Below are 13,041 nucleotides of genomic sequence, written 5' to 3'. Positions count from 1 at the left end.
CCTTGTTCTGTTTTAAAATTGATACCTCTTTTAAATGTGGATCAGCCTTGGGCTGGTCCCAAACCTGGTATGACGCCCTCTTGCCCAGCTGCAGTTGCAGGAGGTGGAGCGTTGAGGTGGGTGAGGTGGGTTTTTCTAGCAATCTGGCTAAAAGTGCAACTTAGTCAATGAGAACCTCCAAGGAGGGTCAGCAAGTTTGGGCCTTACCAAATGTTTTAAAGGATTATTACATTGTTTTAAAGAGGAACTTTAGTTAAAAGGTTTTCTAAGGATTCTTTATTTTGCAAGTCAAGAAAATCTAGTATTTTAGTGCATATGGCTGTTTACATTGTAATCAAGTTACCAGGCTTAGCAAAAAGGCATTGGAAACTTGTGGTTAATTTCCCTCCACTGCTAAAATTTGGGGATGTGTCAAAAATTAAAACATTGCCGGGCGCTGGTGGCTCGCACCTATAATCCTAGCTACTCAGGAGGCTGAGATCTGAGGATCGAGGTTCAAAGCCAGCCCGGGCAGGAGAGACGGTGAGACTCCTATCTCCAATAAACGACTAGAAAACCGGAAGTGGCCCTGTAGCTCAAGTGGTAGAGCGCTCGCCTTGAGCTGAAGAGCTGAGGGACAGCACCCAGGCCCAGAGTTCAAGCCCCACAACCGGACCCCCCCCAAAAAAAAAGCACAGGAAAAACTTAAGATGGGGGCTGGGAAGGTGGCTCAGTGGTAGAGTGCTTGCCTTGCATGCCAGAGGCCCTGGATTTGATTCCTCAGCACCACATAAGCAAAAAGAAAAAAGCTGGAAGTGGCGCTGTGGCTCAAGTGGTAGAGCACTAGCCTTGAGCTGAGGAGCTGAGGGACAGCGCCCAGGCCCAGAGTTCAGGCCCCATGACCGGACCCAAAAAAACAAACAAACAAAAAACTTAAGATGGGCCAATAGAAGGCCTATTTTCAGGGGTGATCGGGCAAAAGGTGGGGCTCAGCGGGTCCATGCATGGTGGGACAGGCCCTGGGTGGAGTCCACACATGGTGGAAGAGGGTAAGCTGGTATAAAGGCAGTTCATCTAACCCTAAGGAGTCCAATGGGTATATTGTCATTCTGTAGGATAGGCCAATGAGGGATCCATCTGCTTTCTGTCTCTTTTCCTTGCAGGTGGACATTGGAAACCTGATGGTAAAATGGATGATGATTGTTATTTCTAAAACTGTCCCTTGGGATGTATTAAAAATTGGAAAAACTTTAAAGGAGGGTTAATAATAAAAGGTTTATATGTGTGATGTAATTGGATTTCAATGTTATTTTGCAATTGGATGTATTTTTTTAAAGACATAAAGAGGCTAAGTCTGGATTCTTGATACAGTGATGGTACTTGTAATTCTTTTTTTTTCTTTTTTGGGGGAGGCACATAATAGACCCCCTTTTTTGTTGTTGTTGGTCATGGGGCCTGAACTCTGGGCCTGGGCGCTGTCCTTCAGCTCTTCAGCTCAAGGCTAATGCTCTACCACTTGAGCCATAGCACCACTTCCAGTTTTTTCTGGTTCTGTGGTGCTGAGGAATCAAACCCAGGGCCTCATACACGCAAGGCAAACACTCTACCACTAGCCACCTTCCCAGCCCATAATAGACCCTTTATGCCCAACAGCTGCTTTGATTCTGAGCCAGGTGCAAACCCTATACCTGCAACCCCATCACTTGGGAGGCTGAAGAAGGATCCTGAGTTCAAGGCCAGCCTGTGCTAAATGATGAGACTGTGCCTCAAAACAGAACAAAACAAACAAAAATAAACCAACCAACTCCTTCTAAAGTCATTGCTGAGGATGGGAAGGTGGCTCAGTAGTAGAGTGCTTGCCTTGCATGAATGAGGCCCTGGGTTCGATTCCTCAGAACCACATAAACAAAAAGCCAGAAATGGTGCTGTGGCTCAAGTGTTAGAGCACTAGCCTTGAGCTGAAGAGCTGAGGGACAGTGCTCAGGCCTAGAGTTCAGGCCCCACCACCTATAAAACAAATAAAAAAACAAAAAAGATCAGAGAAGATCAAAGTTCAAAGACAGCCATGTCAAGAAAGTCCATGAGCTTCTTATCTCTAAGTGGTAAAAAGCCAGAAGCAGAGCTGTGGGTCCAGTGGTAGAACACTAGTCTTGAGAAAAAAAAAGCTCAGGGATTGTGCCCAGGCTCTGTTTCAAGCCCCAGGACTGACAAACAAACCAAAAACATCAAGAACTATGCTTTAAGGAGATGAATCCTGTTAAAATGTGCAGAATGGACTGGCGTGGGAGAGACTGGAGGCTGAAGAACAAGTTAGTCTATTGCATGAAGTAACAGGCATATCTGTGTGTTTGTTAGTGTTTAAATGCCTGTTCTACATAGTCCTCAAATTGTGGAGTTTTGTCCTTTTTTTTTTCTTCTTAAGTGGCTATTTGTGGGTGTACAGCAACTCAACAAAAATGTCTCTGGGAACTGTCTGAGGCCCACTGGTGGGAGTTGACAGCAGGAGCATTGTCTCAGATCTGTAGCCCATTGTCCCTGAACACCCATTCTCCTCCCAGCACATGTCCTGGTGAGAAAGCAGCAAACTGCTGTGGTTCAGCAGATCTTGTAATGACCATCTGTCCACACAGACAAGAAGCAGGTAGAGACCTGGTTTATCATAGGTGACTGCTGTTATGAAACCCTCTAAGTAACGTTCAGGTACACCACAGACTCCTTCACTGGATAACTTGTCATCTCAATGCATGGATTTAACCCACACTCCTGATGCTCTTTTTTTTTTAAATTTTTTTTATTGAATTAAGTGATTACATAAACTTCAAAATATTGTGGGATCATGCTACTTAGCTAAAGTTACAAACACATTTATTATTTTTTGGTTGTGGGGCTTGAATTCTGGACCTGGGCTCTATCCCTCAGCTCTTCAGCGCAAGGCTAGCGCTCTACCACTTGAGACACAGCACCACTTCTGGTTTTCTGGTAATTAATTGGAGATAAGAGTCTCATGGACTTTCCTGCCTGGGCTGGCTTTGAACCCTGACCCTCAGATCTCAGCCTCCTGAGTAGCTAGGATTACAGGCATGAGCCACCAGCGCCCAGCTTCTAGGTTTTTTATTTTGTTTTGTTTTTTGTTTGTGCCTATACTGGTGCTTGAACTCAGGGCTTAAGTGCTGTAGTTTTTTTTTTTTTTTTTGCTCAAGGCTAGCACTGCCAGTTGAGCCACAGATCCACTTCTGGTTTTTTGTTTCATTAGAGATAAGAGTCTCTAAGGTGGGTGCTGGTGGCTCACACTTGTAATCCTAGCTACTCAGGAGGCTGAGATCTGATGATCACAGTTCAAAGCCAGCCTGGGCAGGAAAGTCCTGAGACTATTTTTTTTGTCAGTCCTAGGGCTTGAACTCTGGCCCTGAGCACTGTCCCTGAGCTTTGGCTCAAGACTAGCACTCTACCACTTCAGCCATTGCTCCATTTCTGGCTTTTTCTGCTTATGTGGTATTGGGGAATCAAACCCAGGGCTTCATGCATGCTAGGCAAGCACTACCACTAAGTCATATTCCCAGCCCATGTGAGACTTATCTCTAATAAACTATTCAGAAAAAGCCAGAAGTGGTGCTGTGACTCAAAGTGGTAGAGCAACTAGCCTTGAGCCGAAGAAGTGATCAGACCTGGCTGGGCCAGGTCCTCAGACCTTGATCTGAGGATCAAGGTTCAACGCCAGCCTGGGCAGGAATGTCAATGAGACTCATCTCCAATTAACTACCAGAAAACCAGAAGTGGTGCTGTGACTCAAGTGGTAGAGCACTCACCTTGAGCTGAAGATCTGAGAGACAGTACCCAGGTTCAGAGTTCAAGCCCCACGGACCAACAACACAAAAAAGTGCTCAGGCCTGAGTTCAAGCCCCAGGACTTGGGGCAAGGGGAGACTTTCCTGTTTGGATTACAAATGGTAATCTTCAGATCTAAACCTCCTGAGTAGCTAGATTATAAATGTGAGCGTCTAGCTCCTAACTCTTCTTTTGTTTTTAAGAGACAGAGTCTCCAGTATAGCTCAGTCTAGCCTTGAATTTGAAGTTGTCCTGTCTTTATCTCTTGGTTAGAGATGTGCTTTCCCACACCAGCTTCTCTCCAGTGTTCTTACAGAATGCGGCCCTGTCTTCATGGATCTCAGAACCACCATTCAATTTATTCATTTTTCTTCCAGCTTTCCAGTGTTTGTTCTGTAAGGCAATGGGAGTAAGCAGTGTGTGTGTGTGTGTGTGTGTGTGTGTGTGTTGTAACCTCTCTGTCCCTTCCTCTCACCTGGTCTTGGAGACTGACCAGACTGAGGAATGCTCATTGGCCATAGGATGATTGGCAGATTTTTTTTCCCACTGTTTAACCCTCATGTACTAATATTGTCAAATGTAACGTGATCAACAGAAGCAGAAGGTAAGTTGTGCTGTTGGCCGGCTGTATGATTTTTCAGGCAACCATGACCACATAGGATGACATCTATATATGAGTTTGCTCTGGCAGCTACAACATAACTGAAATTTATTTCCTCACAATGCTAGAGGCTAGAAATCCAAGAGTAAAGATACTCCCCTGGGCCTGTCGAAGGCTGTCTTCTCTGTCTGCATATGGTCTTCCCTCGGTACCTGTCTGTATCTGAATTTCCCCTTGTAAGGAATCCTATTGCAGAGGCCTACCTCACATCCTCTTTAACGACCCCATCTCCAGTCACATTCAGAGGTCCTACAGGTTAGGATTTCAGAATAGGAATGGAAGAGCATAATTCAGCCCTTAATCTTCTAGTTATTATTTTATAAGGATCAATTTAACCACTTAGTTAAAGCATTAATATAAAGCTGTGTGTAATATGTCAACTAAAATGGTAATGACTGCTGTTTTAAGATCCTATAAGCAGTGTGCCAAAGACTCATGCCTGTAATCCTACCTACTTGGGAAGCTGAGAGCTGAGGATTGTGGTTCAAAGCCAACCCTGTCAGGAAAGTCTGTAAGATATCTCCAGTAAACTACTCAGAAAAAGTTGAAAGTGGTGCTGTGGCTCAAGTGGTATAGCCCTAGCCTTGAGCACAAAAAAGCTCAGCAACAGCCCCCAGGTCCTGAGTTCAAGCCCAAGACCAACAGAAAGAAAGAAAGAAAGAAAAGAAAGAAAGAAAGGAGGGAGGGAGGGAGGGAGGAAGGGAAGAAGGGAGGAAGGAAGTTAGGAAGGAAGGAAGGAAGGAAAGAAAAAGATCCTATAGATGCCAAACACTACTGGTGGCTCAGGAGGCTGAGATCCAAGGATCACTGTTATCAGCAAATAGCTGGAAATGGAGGTGTGGTTCAAGTGGCAGAATGCCAGCCCTGAGCAAAAACACCAAGGGAGAATGCAAGGCCCTGAGTTCAAGCCCCAGTACGAGGAATCCTTCTCCCTACAAAAAAAAAAATCCACAGCAAAGGATGACATTGGAAAAATATAAGTAATGTAAATCCAGACAGAATATAGAAATAAAAACTTCCGTGGGGGCTGGGATGTAGCTCAGTGGCAAAGCACTTGCCTAGCAAGTGCAATGTCCTGGGTTAGATCCCCAGTACCAAAAAAGAAAAGACAAAAAAAAAAAAAAAACTTCCATGGGCTGGGAAGGTGGCTCAGTGGTAGAGCGCTTGCTGCATGAAGCCCTGGGTTCAATTCCTCAGCACCACAGAAGCAAAAAGAAAAAAGCCGGACGTGGCACTGTGGCTCAAGTGGTAGGGTGCTAGCCTTGAGCTGAAGAGCTGAGGGACAGCGCCCAGGCCCCACGACCAGACCCAAAAAACAAAAAACTTCCAGCAGTGGCTCCCCTGCCCCATGCAGTGTGTACTACTCTTGTTCCTCCAGCTCTTCTTTGAAAATTGCCATGTCTGAACAGCACATCTCTGGAGGTCTTTGAATTGGCACAAAAGCAAAAAGATTGTTACATTGATCTTGAATGCTTGCAGTGACATCCTCCAGCTCCCCATGAACTCTCCAAGGCCTGTCCTACTCATCCTTTGTGTCCCTCACTATCTAAGAACACACAGTAAGGGCTCACTGAAGACAGCCAATCAAACCAATAACCATGTGCCATTGTTATTTATTGCTAGTACATTATCCTGAGAGAGTAGATCGCCATCTAGTGATTAATACTAGAAAAGTGTGAGACAGAACCCCCTAGGCTGCTTTCATATGGTCTTTTCTTTCCCTCCCTTCCTTCCTTCCTTCCTTTCTTTCTTTCCTTTTTTGTCAGTTGTGGGCTTGTACTCTGGGCCTGGTCACTGTCCTTCAGCTCTTCAGTTCAAAGCTAGTGCTCTGCCACTTGAGCCACAGTGCCATTTCTGGTTTTCTGGTGGTTACTTGAAGATAAGAGTCTTACAGAAGCCGGGCGCTAGTGGCTCACGCCTGTAATCCTAGCTACTCAGGAGGCTGAGATCTGAGGATCACAGTTCAAAGCCAGCGCGGGCAGGAGAGACCGTGAGACTCCTATCTCCAATAAACCACCAGAAAACCGGAAGTGGCGCTGTAGCTCAAGTGGTAGAGCGCTCGCCTTGAGCTGAAGAGCTGAGGGACAGCGCCCAGGCCCAGAGTTCAAGCCCCACGACCGACAAAAAAAAAAAAAAGAGTCTTACAGGGCTGGGAGGTTGGCTCAGTGGTAGAGTGCTTGCCTTGCAAGCAAATAACTAGCCAAAACAGGCTGGAGGTATGGTTCCAGTTGTAGACTACCATCCTAACAACTCTGATTTCAAGCCCCAGTATACCCCAGACCACCACCGCTAGATAATGTATAATATGATAATGTATACTGTTCCACACACACATTTACAATGTATCCCAATCAATCTCACTCCCCCTTATCTCCTTCCCTGCCCTCCTTTCCCAAGCAATGTTTTATTTTCATAGTTGGAAATAATCTATTTCAACAATATTCAAACTCCTTCATCCTTGTTAGTTCATCCTCCTCCTATTAGCTACCACCCCATAACAGTCTACTTCTCTTTCTCTAAGTGCAAGTAATATTCTCTACCACTTGAACCACACCCTCTACCCTTGTTTGTATTTGGGGTTGTTTTGTTCTTGTTTTTTGTACTTGGTTTTTGAGATAGCACTCATTGTGTCAAGGATTGCTGGGACTGGCCTTGTACTTATTCATAACCCACCAGCCTCTGTAGCTGGCATTATAGGTGAGCCTCATTCAACACAATTTTGTAGAGCCTGTATTATAGGTTGTAGGTAGGTAGCGGGAATACACTAGTGAACAAAACTCAACAAAACCCTGACCTTGGGCAGCTTATATATCCTAGTATGGTGAGCAGAACAGATAATATTAAAATAAGTGAAACAACCTGGGCACTGGTGGCTCATGCCTGTAATCCTAGCTACTTAGGAGGCTGAGATCTGAGGATCATGATTCAAAGCCAGCCTGGGCAGAAAAAGTCCATGAGACTCTTATCTCCAAATAACCAAAAAAAAAAAAAAAGGAAGTGGAGCTGTGGTTCAAGTGGTAGAGGGCCAGCCACATTGGAGGACAGTCCACACACCCTTTACATCCTAACTCCTTATCTTTTTCCGGTGTGTGTGTGTGTGTTGTGTGTGTGTGCGCGCGTGCGTGCACTGAGGCTTGGTGCTGTCCCTGAGCTCTTTTGCTCAAGGCTGGCACTTTACCATTTTGAGCCACAGCCCCACTTCCAGTGGAGATGAGTCTCCCGGACTTTCCTGCCCCCAGCCAGTTACAAATGGGATCCTTAGATCATTGCTTCCCGAGTAGCTAGGATTACAGGCATGAGACACCTGTATCCAGCCTTAATCTTCAGAACAAATGCTGAGTGGAAAGGGAAGAAACTGGAAGACCAGACGAGGAGAGTGGAGCCGAAGTTCAGGTTAAGGGCGCCTTGAACTTCCATTCTGGCATAATGGGTTTCTCAACGGCTTGGAAGTAGGAAGGACAAGAGTTAACAGGCAGCCTAGAAAGAACGGGAGAGAGAGAGAAAAAGAGAGAGAGGGACAGAGAGACAGAGACAGAGTTCTCACTGCTTGGGCCTCAGGGAAACTTTGGGAGGAGCTAGGGCTTTTGTGTTCGGTGTGGAGGGGATGAGGGGAAGGCTGGCCGATCAGTCTGATCATATGACGTCTGCAAATGGAAGAGGCAGCCTGGCAATGGCCTTTTCGCCCCTCCAGGTAGTAGATACATATAAACATACATATGTACATCCTATTATGTATTATATTCCATTATTCCATTAACCAATGAGGTTTAAATTTCTGGAGCCAAGTCTGGGCCGGCGATCGATGTCCGCCAGCATGTCTCAGCACATGGCCGGTAGAAGTTTCGAGAGCCAACACGCCATCTATCTAGGTGCCGAGGCAGGAAGCCAACGTCCGTGCAGGAGGGAACTTGGCATGGTGGCCCGGGAAGGACTGCGCGAGGACTCGTGCGCGGGCTCCGCCCCGGCCTGCGGCCGCGGACCGCGGTTCCTCGCCGGCGGCCCAAGCCCGGCCTCTCCTAATGGACGCCTTCGGATTCCGGCCCAGCCCGTTGGGCTGGATGCGGATTTTACTGTCCGACTGCAAAGCTCTGCTCCTCTAGCGCCAATCCTGGTAACTGGCAGGCTCGTAAAGCCTCCCCTGACCACAACTTCCACAACGACCGGCGAGACGTCAGGTCGCGCGGGCGCCGCCGGCGTCGCCGCAGGGCACCGTCTTTCCCTACAACCGCTCTTCGCCGCCCTGAGGCCGGGAGGGAGGCGGAGGTGGGGCGGGGGGGGGGGAAAACTTCCCTCACTACGGATCCCACGATGGGTCAACTCACGTTGAGCGAACGAGGTGGGTCACGCGCCACAAAAGGATCTGGAGGGCGGGGCTATTTTACGGCACTCCCTTCTAATCCCATCGCCTGTGATCTCCGGGATCTCTCTTCCTATTGGCTCCTGAGAGCGGAGGCTCCCCAAGGGCCTGCCTTCCCAGAAGCAAGTGCGCACGCGTGGAGCGCCCCGGGCTCACTGAGCAGACGCGGCTTCGTGTCGGCTGGACGAGGCGGGTGCAGCGGTGCGCGCGCGCGCGCGCAGCGTCTCGGCCCTCGACTCTTTTCCGCTGGTCCCGCCCTCCGTCGCGGCGGCGCGGTGCACCCTGGGATAAGGAGCGATCTCTGAGCGAGGCAGCAAGATGGACGCGGGATTCTTCCGCGTAAGTACAAGCGCGGGGCTCTGAGGTTGAGGTGAAGGGGTTCTCGGGGAGGCCCGGCAGGAAGACTCGACTCAGGACACCGTGGTCGGTGGAGGGAGGCCTGCGTGGTTCCGAGGCTCCCCGGTGGGGACCGACGCCCCCCCCCGGCGCGTTGTGAGGAGACCGGTGCGCCCCTGCGCAGTCTCCTCCTCCGGGATCGTCCCCCCGGCGCGGCGGCAGGAAAATGGCGGCGGGAGTGGGCCGGAGTGGTACCTGGCTGAGGGTCCGGCGAGGCCCGCGGGCCGAGCGCCGCGCTTGCCGCGGGGTCCCCGGGCCTAGCGGAGCCCTGAGGAGGAAGTCCCCGAAGGGAGGCCGCGGGGGAGCCCGAGGCGACTCCTGACGGCGGGGAGCCTCGGGGGGCCCTGTGTGGGGGTACCCCCCGGGAGGGCGTCCCGCGAAGGGGGACCTCTCCGAGGTTTTCTTTTGTAAAAAGCGCCCCCTCCCCCTCCCCGTGAGCCTTCGCCCGAACGCCGGGTCAGAGTTCACGAGCGCTCCCGCCCAATTCGCTATCCCTCCGGGGAGGGGAACTCGGATAATTTGTGTGTGGTCGGGACGTTTGAATCGAAGGCTCTGGTGAGAGGCCGAGGGTGACACGAAGTGAACCCATTTCTTCCCGCACCTCCACCCCCCCCCTTTTTTTTCTTTTTCTTTTTAACTCTTGGAGCTCAATGGCTCTAGAAGTATTCTATCTTAGGCGCTCTGTAACGTAAGCAGGGAAGTTGCCTGGTCTTCGGGGCCCGAACTTAAGCGTTTACTGGGAAATGAGCTTCCGGTCCAGATTCTAGATAGGGAGGGAGGGACACTTGTAGGATTAAAGTTAGGTACAAGGGTTGGTAAATTGTCAATGCTGAGTAGACCGCCGAGGGACCACTTGGTCAAAGCCAGCTTCTCGCCCTATTGTAATACAGGTTGACTTTACACCCCCTGGAGCATTTGCAGTGTGTGAGTGTTTAAATGGAAAATTGGAAGAGGGAAGAAGGCCGGCATTTAGAGCACTAACCTAACATGTAAAGTGCAGTATTTCCAATAAACAAAATAAAACTGCCAACTAGATTTTCATCAGCTGTTTCAGTGTTGGCCCAAGCATGTGACCTAAGGCACCTAACCAATTGTTTAACTGTTCTCAGGTCAGGCAAGCAACTGAATGGTAGTTTCACATGAGCTTGTCAAATTCGAACACTGCTAATGAGCTGTCAACTTGTAACTTTGCATCTGATTTTTTAATGGATACATTTTTACTGGATATTGTATAACATTTTGAAGCAAATAAAGGTTTACTTTGACCCTGTCAAGTAGTACTTCTAGTGGAATAGAATTCCATTGAAATCAAAATGAGGTTGACTTGCAAATTTTAAGATGACAGTTGTCTTTGAAGCTGCTGAAAAAGTAATAGTGTATATGTTAAATACAATACGTAGAGTTGTGTTATATATACATTCCTATAAATCCCTAAATTTAGGAGTTAAACTGTAACTAAGCACTGAGTTAAAAGATTTTAGAAGCTGGGCACCAGTGCCTCATGACTGTAATCTTAGCTACTCAAGGCTGAGATCTGAGGATTGTGGTTCAAAGCCAGCCTGGGCAAGAAAGTCGGTGAGACTTATCTCCAGTTAACCACCAGAAAACTGGAAGTGGCACTGTGACTCAAGGGTAGAGCACTAGCCTTGAGCTGAAGAACTCAAGTGACTGGCCTGGAGTTCAAGCCCCATGACTGACCAAAAAATACTTTTTTTTTTAGGAGCAGTTGTCTAGCACTGAATATTTTGAGAAATGTTTAAATCATGTTTTTACTGAACAACTTTCACGTGTGACATCTTTGACATACACTTTTTTTCTTTTTTCTTTTTTTTTGTCATGGGGGCTGAACTCTGGGACTGGGCACTCCCTCAACTCTTCAGCTCAAGGCTAGCGCCCTACCACTTGAGCCACAGCTTTTTCTTTTCTTTTGGTTGGCTGTGGGGCTTGTACTCAGAGCCTGGGCGCTGTCCCTCAGCTCTTCAGCTCAAATCTAGTGCTCTATCATTTGAGCCATAGCTCCACTTCCGGTTTTCTGGGGGTTAATTGGAGATCAGAGTATCATGGACTTTTCCTGGCTGGCTTTGAACCGTGGTCTTCAGATCTCAGCCTCCTGAGTAGCTAGAATTACAGGCATGAGCCACTGGTGCCCGGCTTAAAATTAGTCTTTCTTGTGATATTGGGGATTGAATCTAGAGCCTTATGCATGCTAGACAAGTGTTCTACCACATTAGACCATCTCCAGCCCTTTTGTTTTTGAGATAGGGTCTCCCCAACTTTGTCCAGGTTGTCTCTTAACTTGAGGCCCAAGTAGATGGAATTCTAACTATGCACCACCATGCCTGGCTTAATATTTTATTCTTAATATATACTTATATTTTTACTTGTATGTAATTCTACATGTTTATAGGGTACAGTGAGGCATTTGAACACATGTATAAAATAAGTGAAGATTGGGTCAGGGTAATTGACTTAGCTCCACAGACATTTGTTTCCTCCCTCCATCTCCCTTGGTGTCATTTTTGGGGCTTGAACTCAGGGTCTAGGTTCTGTCCCTGAGTTTTTGTGCTCAAGGCTAGTGCTCTACCACTAGAGCCACAGGTCCACTTAGAATTTTTTTGATACTTAATTGGAGATAAGAGTCTCACAGGAGGGGCTGAGAAGGTGGCTCAGTGATAGAGCGCTTGCCTTGCATGCATAAGGCCCTGGGTTCTATTCCTCAGTACCACATAAGCAGAAAAAGCCAGAAGTGGGGCTGACACTCAAGTGGTAGAGTACTAGCCTTCAGCTGAAGAGCTGAGGGGACAGCACCCAGGCCCAGAGTTCAGGCCCCATGACTGACCAAAAACAAAAAAAAGAGGTTTTTCTGCCCAGGCTGGCTTTGAACCATGATCCTCAAATCTGAGCCTCCTGAGTAGATAGGATTACACACTTGAGCCACAGGCTCCTGGCTTCATTATTCCTATTCTTTCAAGTGAGGAAACATTCTCAGAAGTTAGGTGATTTGCTCTGAGAGCACACAAGTATATAGTGGCATGGCTACAGGATAATTCAGGTTTTTTCCTTTCCAAATAGTATTTTCTTGATCACCAGTTAGATTTCAGGTCACACAGCCAGTTATTTCCATATTTAGGCAAATAAGGATAATACATTTAGTGGTTATTGATGATCTAGTATATTTGTAAGCTCTAATTTTCCTTATTCTTCGCTGACATTTTGTTAAGTAAGGTAAACTTGTATTTCAAATTCTTGAAAGTTATAGTAAATTAACACAATACCATTTCCAGGTTCTTTATTGCTTTTTACGGGGCTTCTATGCAGTGCTACAATAATTTTGGAAGCATACTAGCTTTCAGAAAAGGATGAAACTTCAATATAAATAGAAAAGTGTTTCTTATCTCTTAGCATAGTAAAGTAGTAAAAGAATACAAATCAAACTTAAGGGGAAAGTGTCAGCTTTATACTGTATATTGCTATATTGTATTTGCCTTGTTACGGGCATATAATGATTTTTAAGTCAATAGTGTCATTTAGTTACATTGTGGAAAATGTATGCATCTTGTATCTGAATCTTAGTTATGGTTTTTCTGTATACTTCATTGCCCTGTAAAGGTGATAAAGGAATTTAACTTTGAATCCTTGCACTGTTGTCTTTCTGCAGGGGACAAGTGCAGAACAGGACAATCGGTTTAGCAACAAACAGAAGAAACTACTGAAACAACTGAAATTTGCAGAATGTCTAGAGAAAAAGGTACTGAAATTAGGCAATACTATATACTTTTTTAATTTTATTTTATTTGTGAACATGCTGTACAGAGGAGTTACAA

The 13,041-nt window shown here is 46.9% G+C and overlaps 1 protein-coding gene across 1 annotated transcript in view; it reads left to right on the top strand.

The window, feature by feature from the left end:
* The first annotated feature begins 9,079 nt into the window (after positions 1 to 9,079).
* Srrm1 (serine/arginine repetitive matrix 1) overlaps positions 9,080 to 13,041 on the top strand; it is a 34,801-nt gene continuing 30,839 nt past the window's right edge. Inside the window, exons 1-2 of the mRNA XM_013032395.1 lie at positions 9,080 to 9,160; positions 12,876 to 12,965. Of these exons, the coding sequence (XP_012887849.1) occupies positions 9,140 to 9,160; positions 12,876 to 12,965 (111 nt within the window). The 5' untranslated portion in view covers positions 9,080 to 9,139. The remainder of the gene's footprint in view (positions 9,161 to 12,875; positions 12,966 to 13,041) is intronic.

Source organism: Dipodomys ordii, unplaced genomic scaffold (genome assembly GCF_000151885.1).
Source record: "Dipodomys ordii isolate 6190 unplaced genomic scaffold, Dord_2.0 Scaffold6, whole genome shotgun sequence".
NCBI classification, from domain to species: Eukaryota; Metazoa; Chordata; class Mammalia; order Rodentia; family Heteromyidae; genus Dipodomys; species Dipodomys ordii.
This window is presented reverse-complemented; position numbering and strand designations above follow the sequence as displayed.